The sequence below is a fragment of the Elephas maximus genome, chromosome 6 (assembly GCF_024166365.1).
Source record: "Elephas maximus indicus isolate mEleMax1 chromosome 6, mEleMax1 primary haplotype, whole genome shotgun sequence".
Taxonomy (NCBI): Eukaryota; Metazoa; Chordata; class Mammalia; order Proboscidea; family Elephantidae; genus Elephas; species Elephas maximus.
The window spans coordinates 44,839,447-44,860,007 of record NC_064824.1 but is presented as its reverse complement, the minus strand read 5'-3'; the positions used below and the strand labels follow the sequence as shown (position 1 = coordinate 44,860,007).

At 35.7% G+C, this 20,561-nt stretch overlaps 1 protein-coding gene across 3 annotated transcripts in view; it reads left to right on the top strand.

Moving 5' to 3' along the window:
• ORC4 (origin recognition complex subunit 4) overlaps positions 1-20,561 on the top strand; it is a 116,658-nt gene that overhangs the window by 56,849 nt on the left and 39,248 nt on the right. For 2 of the 3 annotated variants that reach the window (XM_049887156.1, XM_049887154.1), the window contains exons 5-7: positions 15,527-15,602; positions 16,441-16,526; positions 19,237-19,285. In XM_049887156.1, coding sequence (XP_049743113.1) covers positions 15,527-15,602; positions 16,441-16,526; positions 19,237-19,285 — 211 coding nt within the window. The remainder of the gene's footprint in view (positions 1-15,526; positions 15,603-16,440; positions 16,527-19,236; positions 19,286-20,561) is intronic. The other variant, XM_049887155.1, reaches the window with a different exon arrangement.

Genomic DNA, 20,561 nt, shown 5'->3' with positions numbered 1-20,561 from the left:
TGTTTTTTTTTTTTTTTTTAATTAATTTACTTTCTTGATTTGACAGACAGGTGATGATTCTTATTTTAGTCAGCACCAAACCGAAAAACCAAAGCTATTGTCATCATGTCTATTCTGACTCGAAGTGACCCTGTAGGACAGAGTAGAACTGCCCCACAGGGTTTCCGAGGAGCAGCTAGTGGATTGGAATGGCCGACATTTTGGTTAGCAGCCAAACTCTTAACCCACTACGGCACCAGGGCTCCTTAGACAGCACAAAAAAAATTTTTATTATTATTTCCATTATTTGTTTACTAATGTTTTGCTTTTTGTTTTTAAGCCAAAGCCGTAAAAACACCTTATAAACTGTGGATGGTGTATTTGAGTTGATTGTACCTTTCTTACCTTTTCACCCAGTGACAATTTTTCATTAGATGTTTGTCCCATCATGATCTTTTGTCCTTGAAGAGTTAGAGGTTGCCAAAGGAAAGAAACAAACTAGCATTTACCAAGCACTGACTTTCGCCTTTTGTTTGTTCAGTCATTTAGTTCTTTACACTAACTTGCAAGGTAGATATTATTGTCCTGGTGTTATAGTTTAGGGAATACCATGAATTCTCTTTTACTCCTGTTTTTTAGTGTTTAATTTTTTAACCCTAACTCGAGCAATTTTTTCATATACACATTCACTTTTTCTGTAATTCTTTTACTTTCCCTCTAGTATATTTGCTTAAATTTGCCTAGTTACTTGAAAAAGATATTCTTCCTTTTGACCTCATTCTCTTTTTCCATTCCTTTTGTAAAAACAAAACAAAACCAGTTGCCATTGAGTCAATTCCAACTCATAGCAACCCTGTAGGATAGAGTAGAACTACACCATAGAGTTTCCAAGGAGCAGCTGAATTATTCGAACTTCCCACCTTTTTGTTAGCAGCCGAGCTCTTGGCTATTACATGTAGAAATATTACTATTTAAATTAAATGGTTGAGCTGTGTAAAATACGAAAATTTCTATGTGTACAATTCGGTGACATCAATTTCATTCTTCATTTTGTGCAACCAGTCTAAATCTCCTTTTCCAAGTTGTTCCTCCCCCATTAATATAAACTCACTGCGCCTTAAGTTTGCTGTCTTATCTTTCGAGCTGCTGTTGTCAGTTTGATCATAGATAGATAGGTCTTAAAAGAGCACAGTGCTGAAGGCAGACATCCTTTACTAGTTAAGCCAAACTGTTCTTTGGTTTTAAGAAGACTTCAGGGGACGTTTTTGGCTTAAGCTGTAAAGCTTATCTCAGGGTAGTAGTTTCAGGGGTTCATCTAGCCTCCACGACTCCTGAAAGTATGGATTGCGTGACAATTTGAAATTTAGTTCTGTATTTTTCGCTTGTTGATCAGTATTCTTCTATGGAGTCTTTGATCAAAATGTTCAGTAATAGTAGCTTGGCACCATCTGGTTCTTTTGGTCTCCTGGCAGAGGAAGTAGTTGTTCACGGAGTCAGTTAGCCACACATTAATTTCCTCCTCCTATTCCTGACTTTACTTTTCCTCTGTTGCTCTAGGCAAATAGAGACGAATTGTTGTACCTTGAATGGCTGCTGGCAAGCTTTTTTTTTTCTTTTTATTGTGCTTTAAGTGACAGTTTCTTGTACAAAAATTTATGCATACATTGTTAGGTGACCCTGGTTGCTATCCATATAATGTGTCAGCACATTCCTCCCTTATACCCTGGAAAGCATTGTCCCCAGACCTCCTCCCCTGCTACTCTGTCCCTCGAAGTGTTTGGTTGTATTCAGGAAACTTCTTAGCTTTTGGTTTAGTCCAGTTGTGCTGACTTCCCCTGTATTTGTGTTGTCCTTCCCTTCACCTAAGATAATTCTTTTCTACTATCTAGTTAGTGAATACTTCTCTTCCTCCCTCCCCACCCTCATAAACATGGAAGGTTTTCTTCTGTATTTAAACCTTTTCTTGAGTTCTCATAATAGTGGTCCCATACAGTATTTGTCTTTTTGGGACTGACTAATTGCACTCAGCATAATACCTTCTGGATTCATCCATGTTATGAGATGTTTCACGGATTCATCATCATTCGTTATTGTTGCTTTGTATTCGATTGTGTGAATATACTGTAATTTGTTTATCCATTCATCTGTTGATGCACATTGTGATGGTCATCTAGTGCTGCTGTAACAGAAATACCATAAGTGGATGGCTTTAACAAAAAGAAGTTTATTCTCTCACAGTCCAGTAGGCTAGAAGTCCGAAATCGGGGTGCCAAATCCAGGGGAAGGCTTTCTCTTTCAGCTCTGGAGGAAGGCCCTTGTGATGCATTGGTCTTCCCTTGGTCTGGGAGCATATCAGCCCAGGAACCTCAGGTCCAAGGGATGCACTCTGCTCCCAGCACTGCTTTTTCAGTGGTATGAGGTTCCCATGTCTCTCTGCTCACTTCTCTCTTTTGTATTTCGAAAGAGATTGGCTAAAGACACTACCTACTAATCTTGTCGACCTCATCAGTATAATTGTCGCTAATCCGTCTTATTACATCATAGTGATAAGATTTACAAAACATGGGGAAATCCCATCAGATAATAAAATGGTAGACGCTCATGCAGTCATACAAGGGAATCATGACCTAGCCAAGTTGACAGATATTTTGGGGGGACACAGTTCAACCCATGACACGCACCTAAGTTGTTTCCATCTTTTTGGTATCGTGAACAGTGCTGCAGTTAACATGGGTGTGCCTATATCTAGTCATGTGACGGCTCTTATTTCTCTGGGGTATATTCCAAGGAATGGGATTGCTGGGTCGTATGGTAGTTCTGGAAATGCCGGTGGCATAGTGGTTAAGAACTACAGCTGCTAACCAAAAGGTCAGCAGTTCAAATCCACCAGGTGCTCCTTGGAGACTCTATGGGCCAGTTCCACTCTGTCCTGCAGGGTTGCTATGAGTCAGAATCAACTCGATGGCAACAGGTTTAATGGGTTTTATGGTAGTTCTATTTCTCGCTTTTTAAGGAAGCGCCAAATCAATTTCCAAAGTGGTTGTACCATTTTACATTCCCACCAGCAGTGTGTAAGTGTTCCAGTCTCTCCACAACCTCTGCCACATTTATTATTTTGTGTTTTTTGGATTAATGCTAGCCTTATTGGGGTGAGATGGTATCTCGTTGTGGTTTTAATTTGCATTTGTCTAATAGCTAATGATTGTGTTTCCTCATGTATCTGTTAGCAGCCTGAATGTCTTCTTTGGTGAAGTGCCTGTTCATATCCTTTGCCCATTTTTGATTAGGTTATTTGTCTTTTTGTTGTTAAGGTTTTGCAATATCTTGTAAATTTTAGAGATTATACCCTGATTGGATATGTTGTAGCCAAAAATTTTTTTCCAGTCTGTAGGTTGTCTTTTTACTTTTTTGATGACGTCTTTTGTTAGATAAGCATTTGATTTTTAGGAGCTCCCAGTTATTGGTTTGTATTCTGATGTTTGTGCATTGTTAGTAATGTTTTGTATTCTGTTTCTGCCATGTACTAGGGCTCCTAGCGTTGTCTGTAATTTTTCTTCCACAATCTTAATCTTTTTAGGTTTTATATTTAGGTCTGTGATCCATTTTGAGTTAGTTTTTATGCATGGTGTAAGGTGTGGGGCTTGTTTCATTTTTTTGCAGGTGGATATCCAGTTACACCAGCACCATTTGTCTTTTCCCCATTTAACGGACTTTACCTTTGTCAAATATCAGCTGCTTATAGGTGGATAAATTTATGTCTGGATTCTCAATTGTGTTCCATTGGTCTATGTATCTGTTGTTGTACCAGTACCAGGCTGTTTTGACTACTGTGGCAGTATAATAGGTTCTAAAATCATGTAGTGTGAGGCCTCCTACTTTGTTCTTCTTCTTCAGTAATGTTTTACTTATCCAGGGCCTCTTCCCTTTCTACATGAAGTTGGCAATATGTTTCTCCATCTCATTAAGAAACGCCATTGAAATTTGCATTAGGATTGCATTGTATCTGTAGATCACTTTGGGTAAAATAGACATTTTGACAATGATGAGTCTTCTATCTATGAGCAAGGTATGTTTTTCCACTTGTGTAGGTCTCTTTCGATTTCTTGCAGTAGTGTCTTGTAGTTTTCTTTGTATAGGCATTTTACATCCGTGGTTGGATTTATTCCTAAGTATTTTACCTTCTTGGGGGCTATTGTAAACAGTATTGATTTGGTGATTTCCTCTTCGATGTTCTCTTTATTGGTGTAGCAGAATCCAACTGCTTTTTTCTATGTTTGTCTTATATCCTGATACTTTGCTGAACTCTTCTATTAGTTCCAGTAGTTTTCTTGTGAATTCTTTGGGGTTTTCTGTGTATAAGATCATACCACCTGCAAACAGGGATACTTTTACTTCTTCCTTACCAATTTGGATGCCATTTATTTCTTTTTCTTGCCTAATTGCTCTGGCTAGGATCTCCAGCACAATTTGAATAAGAGTAGTGATAAAGGGCATCCTTGTTTGGTTCCTGTTCTTAAGGGGAATGCTTTCAGACTCTCTCCACTTAGGATGATGCTGGCTGTTGGCTTTGTATAAATGCCCTTTATTATGTTGAGGAATTGCCCTTCTGTTCCTATTTTGTTGCCAAATGCCTTTTCTGCATCAATTGATAAGATCATGTGGTTCTTGTCTTTTATTTATGTGATGGATTACTTTGATTGTTTTTCTAATGTTGAACCATCCCTGCATACCTGTTATGAATCCCATTTGGTTGTGGTGAATTTTTTTTTTAGTATGTTGTTGAATTCTATTGGCTAGAATTTTGTTAAAGGACTTCTGTGTCCATGTTCATGAGGGATATTGGTCTGTAGTTTCTTTTTTTGTGGTATCTTCATAGAATGAGGTTTGGAGTATTCCATCCTTTTCCATGCTCTGAAATACCTTTAGTAGTAGTGGTGTTAACTCCTCTCTGAAAGTTTGGTGGAATTCTCCAGTGAAGCCATCAGGGCCAGAGGTTTTGTTTGTTGTTGGGAGTTTTTTTTTAATTACCTTTTTAATTTCTTCTTTTGTTATAGGTTTATTTAGTTGTTCTACCTCTGTTTGTGTAAGTTTAGTAGGTAGTGTTTCTAGAAATATGTCCATTTCCTCTAGGTTTTTAAATTTGTTAAAGTACAGTTTTTCATAGTGTTCTGTTATGATTCTTTTAATTTCAGTGGGGTCTATTGTGATATCTCCCATCTTATTTCTTATTTGGGTTATTTGCTTCCTTCTGTTTTTCTTTTGTCAGTTTAGTAATTGGTTTATCAATTTTGTTGATCTTTTCAAAGAACCAGCTTTTGGTTTTATTAACTCTTTCCATTGTTTTTCTATTCTCTATTTTATTTAATTTTGCTCTCATTTTTATTATTTGCTTTCTTCTGGTGCCCGAAGGCTTCTTTTGCTGCTCTTTTTCTATTTGTTCAAGTTGTAGGCTTAATGTTTTGATTTTCGCCCTTTCTTCTTTTTGGATGTGTGCATTTATTGCTATAAATGGACCTCTGAGCACTCCTTTTGCTGTGTCCCAGCATTTCTGGTTGGATGTGTTTTCATTCTCATTTGATTATATGAATTTCTTTATTGTCTTTAATTTCTCCTATGACCTAATAGGTTTTGAGCATGGTGTTGTTCAGTTTCCATGTATTTGATTTTTTTCTCCTTGCCTTTTCTGTTATTGATTTCTGCTTTTATGGCTTTACGGTCACAAAAGATGCTTTGTAATATTTCGATGCTTTGGATTTTGTTAAGGCTTGCTTTGTGACCTAATATATGGTCTATTCTGGAGAATGTTCCTTGTGTATTGGAAAAGAAAGGGTACTTGGCTGCTGTTTGATGGAGTGTTCTGTATATGTCTGTGAGATCCAGTTGGTTGATTGTGGCAGTTAGATCTTCTGTGCCTTTATTGAGCTTCTTTCTGGATATTCTGTCCTTCACGAAAAGCGGTGTGTTAAGTCTCTTACTGTTATTGTGGAGGTGTCTGTCTCTGTTTTTAATGCTGTTAAGAGTTTGTTTTATGTATTTTGGAGCCCCGTTGTTGGGTGCATAAGTATTTATTATAGTTATTTCCTCTTGGTGTATTTACGCTTTCATCAATCATTACATAGTGTCCTTTCTTTGTGGTGAACTTTGCTTTAAAGTCTATTTTGTCATAGATTAATATTGCCACTCCCACTGTTTTGTGATTGTTGTTTGCTTGATATGTTTTTTTCCATCTTTTTTTTTTTTTTTTTTGAGTTTTAGATTGTTTGTGTTTTTAAGTCTAAGGTGTGTCTCTTTTAGGAAGCATATAGACGGATCATGTTTTTTAATCCATTCTACCACTCTCTGACTCTCTATTGGTTCATTTAGTCCATTTACATTCAGCGTAATTATTGATAGATATGAGTTTAGTGCTGTCATTTTGATGTCTTTTTTTGTGTTGTTGACAGTCTTTGTTTCATTCAATTTCCTGTACCAAGTCATTTTTCTTTATGTATTTTCTTTTCATCTTTTTCATTGTTGTTGACGTTGTATTTGTTGAGTCTTTATGTTTTTCTTGTTTTTTATTTTGATGTGTAGGATTGCTAGTTTCCTTAATATTTACCCCCTATTTTTCTAAGTTAAACCAGTTTTTTATTTCTTTATATTCCCTTGACTTCTTCACCACATGAACAATCTATAGCTACATTATTTAGTCCCTCTTTTTTGTTTTAATGTTGTCATCTTTTACATATTGATGTCTCTGTTTCCCTATTTTCAGTGTTTTAGCTTTGATTTATTTTTGTGACTTCCCTATCTGGGTTGATACCTGATTGCTCTGTCCTGTGTTCTAGTCTTGGGTTGTTTCTGACGTTACTGATTTTTTAACCTGAGAACTCCGTTTAGTATTTCTTGTAATTTTGGTTTGGGTTTTACAAATTCTCTAAACTTATGTTTATCCGGAAATACCCTAATTTTGCCATCGTTTTTGAGAGACTGTTTTGCTGGGTACATAATTCTTGGCTGACGGTTTTTTTCCTTCAAGGTTTTATATATGTCATCCCATTTCCTGCTTGCCTGCCTGATTTTTGCTGAGTAGTCCAAGCTTAGTCTTAGTGACTCTCCTTTTAGATGACTTTTCGTTTATCCCTGTCCGCTCTTAAAATTCTCTCTGTCTTTGATTTTGGCAAGTTTGATAATAATATGTCTTGGTAACTTTCTTTTGGGGTCTTCCTTGTGTGGGGTTTTATGAACTTCTTGGATAGATATCTTCTCATCTTTCATGATATGAGGGAAGTTTTCTGCCAATAAATCTTCAACAGTTCTCTTTGTATTTTCCGTTATCCCCTCCTGCTCTGGTACTCCAGTCACTCGTATATTTTCCTCTTGGTTATGTCCCACATAATTCTTAGGATTTCTTCAATTTTTAAAAATACTTTATCTAATTTTTCCTAAGATAAGTTGGTATCAAGTGCTTTATCTTCAGTCTCACTAATTCTGACTTCTGTTTCATCAGTTCTGCTCCTGTGACTTTGCACTGAGTTGTCTAATTCTGAAATTTTATTGTTAATCTTCTGGATTTCCATAATGTAAAGTCAACATAAAATGTTTGCTTATTGTGTCCTAGCTTCTTGTTTTGCTATGCCCAAATGCATTAGTCGTATGAGCTAGTTTGACTGTAGGCATCTTTGAAGCTCTCATATCCTGTCACCAGGTGGTTAGAGCCGTTGCTAGGTATGTGAGGCCAGGAGCCTGTCCATTTTTCTTGTATGGATTCAGCTCATGTGTCCAGGTAGTTGGTCAGCAAGTGTGTGGTGCCAGGGGTGATTGGAGTAGGCACAGGTGTCTGGCTGTAGTAGGGAGTCATGTGCTGAGCAATGCAGGGGGTTGACAGCTGCCACTGAGTGTCTGGGAGGAAAGCTGCTCCCTGTTCTCTAGAGCATGTAGGTGGGTAGGTTTTACAGCCAGACTGTGGTCACCCAATGCTGTTGGCTGTTACGGTTGGCTAGGTGGCATGGGTGGAGCCACCAGTTTTTCTGCTGCTGATATGGGTAGGTAAGAACCCTGCTTAATGGGCAGAGTGGTGTCAAATATCACAAATCTGCCACTCCTCTTATAGCTGATATTGTTGAAAATAGACTTCACCTATATGCCCTGTTGTACTGTGCTAGCGAGGGCCTACGCTGTTAAAATGGGCCCACACAGGTCTTTGTAGGGGTGAAAGGCATTCAGAGACTGTGGACCACGTAGGCCTGTGCCTAGGCAAAGGGGCCGTGCCTTCCCTGAGTTCCCAGCATATGGGAGCCAACAGATTATTTTTTTCTGTTTGTTCTCTCTCCAAAGCTGGGTGAATAGCTAAGGGTACGCAACAGGTCCTACATCCAGCCCAGGGGACACGGCAGTCACTGAATCTGGCTCGGAGCACTGAATCTGGCAGGGGCCAGGTAAATGGAAGAGAGGGTCTTCCCAAAGGTAGTGTTTTTGTGCTCCGCATGGTAGGTTAGAAGCTTGTACTTATCTTTTGCCGAATGAGCGCTGCTTCTTGCTGATTTTGTAGGGTTAAGCAGACTTTCCGCGGCTTGATCTCTCCCAATGAGAAAAGCGCGTCCCAAGCACCACTGGTTACCTCACTGCATGCACCATCCAATCCAGCCTGCAGGGTGCCGGTTTCCGCTGGGTCAGGTCTGGCGACTTCTCTCTGCTTCTGAACCATCTCTCACTCCCCCTGCTGCTCAGTCCAATTCCTCAACTTTGGCTATGGTGTTCAGAACTTGTAGATTGTCACATATAATCGATTCACTTTTTTGAGGGGGTCCTTGTTGTAAGAGGGACCACAGGAAATGTCTGACTACTCCACCATCTTCGTCCCGCCTCTAATCTAAAAATTACGTATTTTTAAAACATGTTGACTTTACATTATGGAAAATGAAGAAATAAAGACTTTTCTGTCTTCTCCCGTTTTCCAGTATTGTTTGAAGTATATAAATTGAAATTTTAGACATAGGTAATTTCCTTTTTTTTTCTTTAAATTTATTTATATAATTATCACATTTATAATGATTTTTTTTTAGTTTCAACCCTCTGTTTAATTTGTTTCCATCCTCATAACTAGTTCTTCCACAGTCACTATTTCTATTTTTTTGAGTTCCTTATTTTGATTTTTCTTTGTTTTCAATTTCAGTGCTATTTAGTATAGTTTTTAGAAGAGGACTCTGTAATTAACATTCAGTTGAACTTTTAGAATGTTTTAAATACATCAAAAATTATTTTTGCAAATTACTTAAAACATGCTGGCGGGTTGAACTCTTGGGTCACAGTTTTTTTCCCCTTTGGAATTATATAGATTTTTGTTTAGTTTGTGTTTTGTGAAAAAACTTTTTCCTCCTTTTATGAATTACCATATCAATCAGAATAGCGTCTTTTGTCTTTGAGATTTGACAGTTTGATTATAGTGAGTCTCAGTGTGGGTCTCTGAGTTTACCTTCTCTTTTAAGAAGTTTATTGAGCTTCTTGGTTTTATATTTTCATGTCTTTCATGAAGTTTGGGGAATTTTTGGCCATTATTTCTTCAAACATTTTTTCTGCCTTGTCTCTCTCCTCCTTCTGGGACTCTGATAATGTGTGTGTTACTTCACTTGATCAAGTCCCAGAAGTTCCTCAGGCTCTGTTCATTTTTCTTTATTCTTTTTTCTTTCTCCTCGAACTGGATGAGCTCAATTATTTTGTCTTCAAATTCTCTGATCTTTTCTCTTGCCTGCCCAGACTTGTTATTAAACAGTTGTAGTGAGTTTTTCATTTCAGTTACTGTACTTTCCAGCTCCAGAATTTGTTTGTCTCCCTGTTTTATAATTTTTATTTTTATCGATATTCTGATTTTGTTCTCAGGTTGTTTTCCTGATTTCCTTGAGTTCTTTGTGATTTTCCTTAGTTCGCTGACTATAATTAAGACAGTTGATTTAATGTCTGAGTAATAATTCTAGTGTTTGTCCTCAGGGATGGTTTCTGTTAAATCCATTTTTCCTCCAAATGGGCATACTTTATTTTTTTGTATGTTGTGTAATTTTTATACTAAAATTTACTAGCCTCTTCATTGAGCTCTCCCTGGCTACTACAAGAGTTTCACAAGACTCCAGGGTTTTAAGAAGTTGATTCAGATAGTTCCTGCCAGCTCAATAATTATTTACGTGGAGGGAACAATTCCTGAAGCGTTGTACTCCACCATCTTTTATGACGTCCCTTGGGATAGTCTTTTTTAATCTTTGAGTATTTTTTTCTTTCTTTTGTACGTGTCCTTTTTTAGAGTTAGAGTATCCAGTTATTAAACCTTTGTTTTTATCATCATTTTCTTTTTCCTCACCATTCTGTCATATCACCCATGTGATTTTCTTCATTATCAGTTCTGTTATTTGTTCCTTCTAATTGTGATATCAAACGAAACCTGTTGCCGTCGAGTTGATTCACACTCATAGGGACCCTATAGTTCAGAGTAGAACTGTCCCATATGATTTCCAAGGAGTAACTGGTGGATTCGAACTGCCGACCTTTTGGTTAGCAACCAGAGCTCTTAACCACTACACCACCAGGGTTTCCTGTGAGTCGAAATCAACTCGACAGCAATGGGTTTGGTTTTTTGGGTTTTTTTTTGGCTAATTGTGATGCTGTAGTTTAGTTTTCTAACAATCTTATTTATCTCTTGTCATATACTTTCTTATTTCCTTGTTTTGTATTTATCTAAGTTGATAAATACAGATACTTCAAAATAGCTTAAATAGCTCAAATAATCCCAAACATGTTCTCTGTGTTTTCAGTATTAACATTTTTCATCAGTTCAGTGTTTCCTTTCTTTTATGTTACAGCATCTTATTATAAACACATATTTTTTTATCTTAATTCTATTTACTCAAGTATAAACAAGGAGGCAGCTATTAAGACAGTAATTATCAGCTTATAGAGTGGATAGATTGTTATTGGCTGTGCTGACAGTCTGTCTTCCTGTTGTTGCTTCTTAAGCGAGAGCCCTGTTCTGTTGCTTTTAAGTCATGACTTCACTGGACTCTGGAGGAATCCCCTATTGGTATTCCAATTCTGTACAGTTTAATTTATTCCTAGGGCATTCCAATGTGTAGAGGTTGACAAGATAAGGAGTATTGTTTGACTTGTGCCATGTTTATAATTTGTTGTGTGTGGGAGTTTCCATAGATATAAAAATGATGGAATAAATGGTACAATATAGCTTATTCTTAGACAAGAAGACTCAATAATATAATTAGGTGAATTCAAATTTAAAAAATAACATTATATTTAAAATACCACCCTTGGCCAAACTATCTGAAATACACAAAAATGAAAATCTAGAGTTAATTGAAAAAGGTAACAGAGTTTGTGTGCTTTGTTGTATTTAAAATATTATTTATCCTTTATTATGGTTCCAACTCATATGTTCAACTGTGGAAAATACTCTCCTATATATATAATTATAGAAATATTGTAGACAAAGAGACTTGCTAGATGGTTAAATGGGCTGTTTCTTCTAGTTTCATGTTATTGAATCTTGTGTTTATTAAAAAATTTGGGAATTCTAATAGTAGGCGAGCATAAGAAACCCTACTATTTTTGTTATGCCTGCAGGTCTAAGAGAGTTTGCTGGTATGTTTATAAAATTAATTTTTATCTACAGAGAATGTAGAAAGGAACTAATCAAACTGATTATACTTTTTCATGTAACTTTAACGCTCAACTGATTTTATTTTTAGTATATAATGTTTAAAGTATTTGAAAAGGTGAGAATATGTCCGTGTAAAAATTCACTTAAATTATACCATTGTTTACCTAGCTAATTACTTGGAAATATAAGAATAGCTGTTGAGGCTACTTATGTACAACAAAACACACCCCAAGGGATTTGCTTCCTTGGTTTGGAGGTTTAGGGTCATGGTTTCATGGCGATCCCAGTTAATTGGCCTGATAACATGTTTAGTGCATCTGCTCCACCTCCTAGTTCGTTGCACAATGCCTGGGGTCTTAAAAGCTCATAAGAAGCCATCCAAGGTACAACAATTGGTCTGTATTCACCTGGAGCAACAGAGGAAAAAGGAGAGCTAGAAATAGGTGGAGGATATGGCATGTGTGGCTAATTGCCTCCATGAGTCACTGTGTCCTTTGCTCTGAGACCAGAAGAACTGGATGGTGCCCAGCTACCATTACTGAACATTTTGATAAAAGATTTTGTGGAAGAATACTTATCCAAAGGGGGAAAACACAGAACAGAATTTCAAATTCTCACGGACTCGAGACTTTCTGGGGCCGCAGAGTCTGGATGACCTCTGCAACTATTGCCCTCTGTTAATCTTTAAACCTAAACCAAAAATATCCTGAAATGTTCTTAAAACTGAACGATAATCTAGCTTAACTGATAAAGAATATCTGCCTTAAGCATTAAAAACTATGTATATGGTATCGAAGTGACAACAGGAACTTGAAAGATTAGATAGTAGCTTTAGGGGGCAGTGAGTTTATGGCATTGGGGAAGGATCAGCTCAGTAAAGATGGGTGAGACTGGATGCACAACTTGAAGAATGTAGTCACTGTCACTGAATTGTATGTGTAGAAACTTCTGAATTGTGTGTTTTGCTGTGTATATCCTCAACAACAACAAAATAAATAATACTTAAAAAACAAAGGACCAATTTCTCTATAAGTTAGAGAATAGTTAGGGATCAATCTGCTTGAGTGGCCATTATGGAAGGAACATACTACCCATCTGTCTAATGTATGGGAGTGACCTACGTGCTCTCTCTGAGGATAAAATGCAACAGGAGGAGTCTTAGGGTAAGCTAGAAAATAAAAGACAAAATGAGCTACTTTCTAAGTATGAAGGCTTTGTGGCATTTAGGACACAGGCCTGCCATTTAACTAGAATTAACTGCATACACACAAATGTGTACTAGAAAACAACTAAGATCACTTACTTAGCTGGTCTAGCTGAACCACTTCTGAGCTGTGAGGCAGTGAATGGAAGTAAAAACAAAGAAACGCTGATTAAATTTTAAAAAACATTTTATATATTTATATAAAACCATTGCTGTTGAGTCGAATTCTAACTCCTAACCTAACCTATTGCCGTTAAGTTGATTCCAACTCATAGCGATCCTGTAGGACAAAGTAGACCTGCCCCATGGGGTTTTCAAGGCTGTAAGTATTTACGGAAGCAGACTGCCACATCGTTCTCCTGTGAAGTGACTGGTGGATTCGAACCACCGGACTTTTGGTTAGCAGCCAGGCACCTAACCACTGCATCACCAGGGCTCCTTTGTGTGTGTCTGTGTCTGTGTGTGTATGTGTCTGTGTGTGTGTGATTTAAAACAGAAAATCAGAGCCAGGCAAAATATAAATATAGTAAAATCTGTGAAAGCCAGAACTGTGTAAGGCAAGGTCCTCTCAGAGTAGGAAAACTCAAATATTTTCCACTAAAACGAGCGATAGAAAAGTGAGTGGTAAGACTGCACCCTGTCAAAGGTGCAAAACTTGCAAGACCTGGAAAAAACGAGGCAGTCTTGTCAAGTTCTGGCTCTCTCTTATTTCACTGTATAAGTAGCATATCCAGAGGCAGGAGAAACAACACAGCAGATGACTAAGAAACATACTCAAGGAAGTATTTTGAAGAACCAAGTTAATATCATCTGAGAGTGCAATGTTATGGTTAGGGTCTGACCTGATCCAAAGGCAGAGAAGTACCACCTTGCCTTCAGACAGATTTTTATAAATGTTACTTCTCAGCAGGGCTTTTCCTAATAATATGACAAGTAATATTGTGAGATCATCCTTTCTTGACAAGACCTAGAGTAACTGTGATCTCTATGCTTTAAAAACCATACAAATGTACTAGAAATAGCTTGGTGTGTTTGATACCCTGTTGTGAAGCCTAATAATTTAAAAAGAGTATGATATTTGATTTTTGCTATTGCAGGGATGTTGCGGTGACAAATAGAAATAGCTTATTGTAAAAGCAAATATAAATAGTATTTTTTTCAAAATAGTTTAACAGTTGTCACAATGCCTTTGTTAAATAATCCTTTATGTGCTCACTAAATTTTGATTCCATCTGTACTAATTTTTGTTGCATACAGCCTCTTTTTCCTGAACCATTTATTTTTGTGATAGTACTCTTTTAACATTGGAAGGAACAATACCTCATCATTATTCTTCCTTTTTAAAGGCTTTTTGGGTTTTATTAATTCTATTTTCAAATTTTAAAAGATGCTATGTAGTAATACACATCGTAGTGGTATAGTGGTTAAGAGCTACAGTTGCTAATCAAAGGGTCGGCAGTTCGAATTCACTAGGTGCTCCTTGGAAACCTTCTGGGGCAGTTCCTCTCTGTCCTGTGACTTGGAATCAACTCAACGGAAACAGGTTTGGATTTTTGGTATGTAATAATAATATGAACAGGTGTATATGACAGGCAATACAAGAGTGATTGGATGTCACAATTCAAAAAAATACAAAGAATGTAAGTACAGCAGAAGCTGGAACCTATATAAGGCAGATACCTGTCACAGAACGAAAACTCAAAAATATTTTCCACTATATAGAGAGTGATAGAAAAGTGGTGATTGTACCCTGTCAAAGGTGGAAAACCTGCAAGCCCAGAGAAACAAGGCAGTCTTGTCGAGTTCCAACTCAAGATTTCACCATATATGGCATCCAAAAAAAAAAACAAAACCAAACCCAGTGCCATTGAGTCAATTCCGACTCATAGCAACCCTATAGGACAGAGTAGAACTGCCCCATAGAGTTTCCAAGGAGTGCCTGGCGGATTTGAACTGCCGACCCTTTGGTTAGCAGCCGTAGCACTTAACCACTATGCCACCAGGGTTTCCATATATGGCATAGAAACCTTTAATTATACAAAGATTTGTAATTATACAGCTTAAGGTGTTATTCTTGTTTCTGTGTATAATTATGAATTTACATTTTACTAATAAGTTTTTTGGTTGCACATTTGAAGTTTCTTTAATAAGGACTTCCTGTGTGTACATAGCAACTGAGGGAGCATCTTTTTCTCAACTTAACATCCTGCTCTTTTTTGATTTTTGTTTCATAATAAAAACAAAGTAGTTCACAATATTCTATAGGAATTGATGTATTGGGGGTAGACTTCTACCATCATTTAGTATTATTCTAATATGTATTTCAATAACTTGTATCTGATTTCAGTGTTAAGAAAGATTTATAATGTACTGAGATATGAAATTCATGAACCATCACTTTGTGTGACGTGTAGAGAAATGTTTCTTTAAAAAACTCGAGGGTTGCTTCTGAGTATTTATTAGAAATTTGGGTAGCTTTTTTTTTTAACTGAGATGGTGTGGCATCAGTCCTAACTGCCTCTTAAAAAAAAGTCAGACATGAGATGTTCTCATTAAACCTCTTATGTTTAAAGAATCTGAATATGTTCTTTTTAATTAAAAAAGGCAGTCTGTTTATGTTCTATTTCTTCCATTCATAGTTTAAAAGAGAAAATGGTGTTTTCATATTTTACCTATTATTAAATATTTTATAAAATTTTATTTAGTTAATAAATCATGCTTTAAAGGAACTCATGCAAATAGAAGAAGTGAATGAAAATATATTACAAGTTCACCTAAATGGTAAGTATCATTTTGCCATTGGAAATGATATAAATCACGTGGACTTTTTTTTTATACTCTGAAACTAAATCATATGTGTGTATCTTAGTTATCTAGTGCTGCTATAACAGAAATATCACAAGTGGGTGGCTTTAACGTACAGAAATATATTTTCTCACAGTTTAGAAGGCTAAAAGTCCAAATTGAGGTTGCCAACTCTAAGTTTCCCTCTCCGTACACTCTGGGGAAGGTCTTTGTCTCTTTTCAGCTTCTATTCTTTGCTTTCTTGGCCATGTTCATGTGGTATGACGTCTCTCTTCCCCCATCTCTGCTTGCCTGTCTGTGCCTAATCTGCCAGTTTTTTATCTCAAAGGTGATTAGCTTAAGGTACACCCTACACTGATGTAACATTAACGTATTACATCCGTAAGTATAGGGATTAGGATTTACAGCACATATATTTGGGGGACACGGTTCAACCCATAACTGTATGTTGTAAATGTGTATCAATAATTACATTAGGAAAAACTGGATTTATGCTTAACAACCTTCATCATTGTATACACAATAATTTTAGAAATTTAAAATAAAGGAAACACTTAAGAGCTCTGTGCTGCCCAAATTGTTTTCTTTTTTTTTTTTTAATAGCACTAGCCCCAAGGAGAATAGTTCTTTGAGTCTACCAAATGTTCTCATTGCTGTTTAAAATGTAGTAGTGTAAACTAACAGCCTTCGGCACTTTTCTTTCTAGTTAAGTTTAGAAAGCATTGAAAAGCATACTTGACAGGGAGATAATCTGCATTGTATCAAATATGTATTTCATTTTAATTAACTACTTTTAAATGGACCTTTATTTCAGGACTTCTGCAGATCAATGATAAAATAGCTCTAAAGGAAATCACTAGGCAGTTAAATCTGGAAAACGTAGTTGATGATAAAGTTTTTGTAAGTATCATTTTAGTTCTTTTATTAAATAAGTTTCAAAGTAAAATCTGTATAGTATACATTTTTTGAGGGGGGGAGGTTAGGGAGGGATTCAGAGATTCCAAACTGAAATATGTAAGATTATTATCATAAAAATGTATGATATACTATTATGTGTTTATTCATCAAATCTCTGTTTTATATACATATATATGTATTTTTTCTTTTTTGCAGTAGGTTATACTAGCTAAAATAGCTAAGAAATTCAGGTTTATGTAGATACTGAGTTTGTTGCCTTATCAATAAGATAAATTTTTCTGCATCTTTATCCTTGTAGATAAACTAGTACACTTAAAAAACAATACAAAACAAAAATCCAAGTTCTAGCAGCCTGAGACTTCAGTGCACAAGAGCAGTGCTAAATTTAAAGCCACAATTGCTAGTTTGAGTCTTGCCTCATAATCATTTCCTAGCTGGTGAACCTGAATGTCAGAATGTCTCTAAATTTCAAATTTCTCATCTGTTAACTGGGCATTAATTTATTATACATGCTTGATAGGGTTATTCTAAAGGAAGAAGAAAGTATTAAATATTATTTATATTTAAAAAACAAACTTGGCTGAATGGTAATGTGGTATACAAATGTCAGTTATCTCTTACTATTAAAAATATTTTCAAAAATTTATCCATACCACATTGTCATTATAGCTCGGAGTCTCAGGACAGTTGAACATCAGTAAATTAAACAAAAAACTATTTCGATATGATTAGATATGTTTTGAAACTTCTATTAAACTTTCAACCTGTCACCTAATTCATAGGCTTTAAGGGAAACAATTAACATAATTTGTAGTCACCCTAATTTTCATGATGAAGAGGCCCATTCTCATAGTTCTTATGCAACAGAGGTGGGTTATATACATTCCAAGTTCATTTCTGGTTACTCACGAGCAGGCAGAGTGCTGTCAGTCTAATCTCTCAACTGTGTGCTCTACTGCCACAGTTGTGTAAGCCTCCTAGATATGAAGGCATTTAGAAATGTTATCCTTTAATTATTATCTATAAAAAGTTGAACCAACCATATATGTACCCCTTTTTTTTTGCATAGTCTACAGATCTTTAAAGTGCAATTTTAAAATGCCTCTTCTATAAATCAAATGTTCTATCTTATATTCAGCATGCAATGTCAAAGCTAGTAGCCTACTCAGTCAAGGAAAGTTTTTGTTAAGTATGTTAACTGTAGCTTTTTATTTCCAGTTGATCTAGATAGATGTTTCTGGCAATTCCTAAATGGACATATTCATATCAGATTCATGTGAAATAATAAAAGGCGTAGTTGCTTCCTTATTATTCTCATAGTCATCGCGCATAGAGATTATTAGTTTAACTTCTTTCTATGTCATTTAGACACCTGAGCCTCAAAAAGCTTAATTAACTTAGTTAAGATCATAAAATGTCAGAGACTGGACTTTAAGAACCTAAGTTACTTACCTCAAGCTAGAGCTTTTCTGTTTTGCTGTTCTTGATGTTGGACAGGTGTAATAGTATTAATTAACAACAACAAAAAAAGACAAACAACCTTTAAGTAACTTTGACCAATGATTTCCCAACAGGTTGTCTCTTAGAGCAGTTTAAATTATGTCTGATAACTCTTGCATGGTCTATCTTGGTAATAGCATTAAGATCGCAGCATGGGATCATTAGAAAATATGTGGAAGCCCTTAAAAACCTATTGTCCTATTTTGTGTCAGTTCTCTTGACTGGGAAACAAACAAGTGGGTTGGGTTTCTTTTGGAGAAAAACAAGTATGTTTCTTTTCTGCTTTACATATGCTGGCATTTAAAGTTGGCTGTTCCTTTAAATTAAAAAAAATTTGAATGAAGTACAAATGACTTTAATGAAAAAATATTTTAATAGGACCTCTAGCCACAAGCTGGAACATCTGAATAATACATCTGCTACTCTATTAATTTCTATCTAGAGTATTTAAGTTGTAGCCAAAAATGTTTTGGCTGTGTTCCAAGTAAACATAGTCAAATTTGATACAGTACGTATATATAATTCTGAAATCTGAAATACATTTTTGAATAGAGAAATACTACAGTATCTAATATTTCAAAGAAGTTTCTGTCTTTTCCTTTGGGATCTCATTTAAGTAGTGGTCATTTCTTTAGCCATACAAATGAATTTGAGACTTGAAAGAGCCGGACATGTTTGAAAATACAAAATTCATCTAGTTCTCTTGACTGTTTAGAATATAGATGCTTTGCAAAACTACTTTTAAATAAAATTAATGTTTTTACAGATTTTGTCCAGAAAATACAAAATTTCCAACATGACTGCATTGCCATTTTCAGTAATGTGTGCTGGGTGGCACAGATGGTTAATGCACTTGTCTGCTAGCAGAAAGATTGGAAGTTCGAGTCCACCCAGAGGCACCTGTGAAGAAAGGCCAGGCAATCCACTTCTGAAAAATCAGCCATGGAAATCCCTTTGGAACCCAGTTCTAGTCTTGATGCACATGGGGTTACCATGAGTTGGAGTTGACTCGACAGGTTTTATGTTTTAAGTTTTTGATTGTAAGTTTGGAGATATTAAGCCTAGAATCCAGCCAGTGGCTGTCATTTACTAGGAAAAAATAAATACAATATTGTTGAGAACCTGACATCCCTCTTTAATTCTTTATTTTACTAAACTTCTAGTCATGGCATCTTTTTTTATTGTTATTTAGGGAAGCTTTGCCGAAAACCTTTCATTTCTTCTTGAAGCTTTAAAAAAAGGTAAATATTTAGCATATCTAGAAGTATCAGAAATATTTGTTTTTAGCTTATTTTTCTCCTTATTGTAATGTGTGCCTTTACAAAATAATACTCAAAATACAGAAAAATGAAAAAAGTAATGATCACTATAATCCCAGCACTGTAATAGTGGTTATCTCTAGTAATATATTTGATTTCTCTTCTTTATGCACCTACAGCATATTATTGATAGAGATGTGTATATTTTATATATTGTTTTGTGGTCTGCTTTTCACTCAGTAATATGTTGGGAACATTATCTTTTTCTGTTAGTAAATATTGATCTGCATCATTATTTTTATGATTCTTGTGTTCCATTTTATAAAGTACTGTAGTAGCTAATCAGCAGTTATGGACTTTTGTTTCTAAATTTTTATAATTAGAAATGCTTAGAAAATCATTCAGATATTTTCTAGGGTAACTTTCAGTAAGTAAGGTTTTATGTTAAATGGCACCACATTTAAAGTAAAAAATGTTGCCAAAGCACCCAAAGAAGGTTTTATCTGTTCATATTTCTAAACATATTTGAGAGTATCTTTGTTTTTTCACAACTTTCAAAATAATAGGTATTAAATTTAATGTTTATCTAAGAGGAAAAATATATATTGTGGTTTAATTTGCATAATTTTGATAACGGTAGTGGTGGTGTTTATCATTTTGTAAGTGAGCCGTGACGGTGCAGTGGTTAAGTGCTCAGCTGCTAACCGAAAGGTTAATATTTTGAACCCACCAGCCGGTTCGCAGGAGAAAGATGTGGCAGTCTGGTTCTGTAAAGGTTTATAGCCTTGGAAACCCTATGGGGCAGTTCTGCCCTGTCCTGTAGGGTCACTGTGAGTTGGAATCAGCTCGATGCCAGAGGGTTTATAGGAGTTCTTGTGCTTATTTTTCTCTTCTTTTAAAATTTGATTTGCATATTTCTGCTGAACAAGCATTTTAGTTTTTTTGAATCGTCATATTTTTCTAGATAATTTTTCTCTGCCCCCAAATTATGAAACATTTATCTATGTTTTTGTCTAATACATATGTTTTTTATTCTTAATTTAGTTGGGATTTATTTTGGTATGAAATGTGAAATGAGGATCTAATTTTAAATAAACCATTTTTCCCCACTGATGTATAATGGTATAATTTATCAAATACTAAATTTCTGTATTATTTGAGTCTGCTTCTAGACTTTTGAATAGTCCGTTTGGTTTGTGCCAGTATTAAACCGTTCAGGTTACTGTATATGTTTTATTATTTGGTGGAGTAAGTCTCC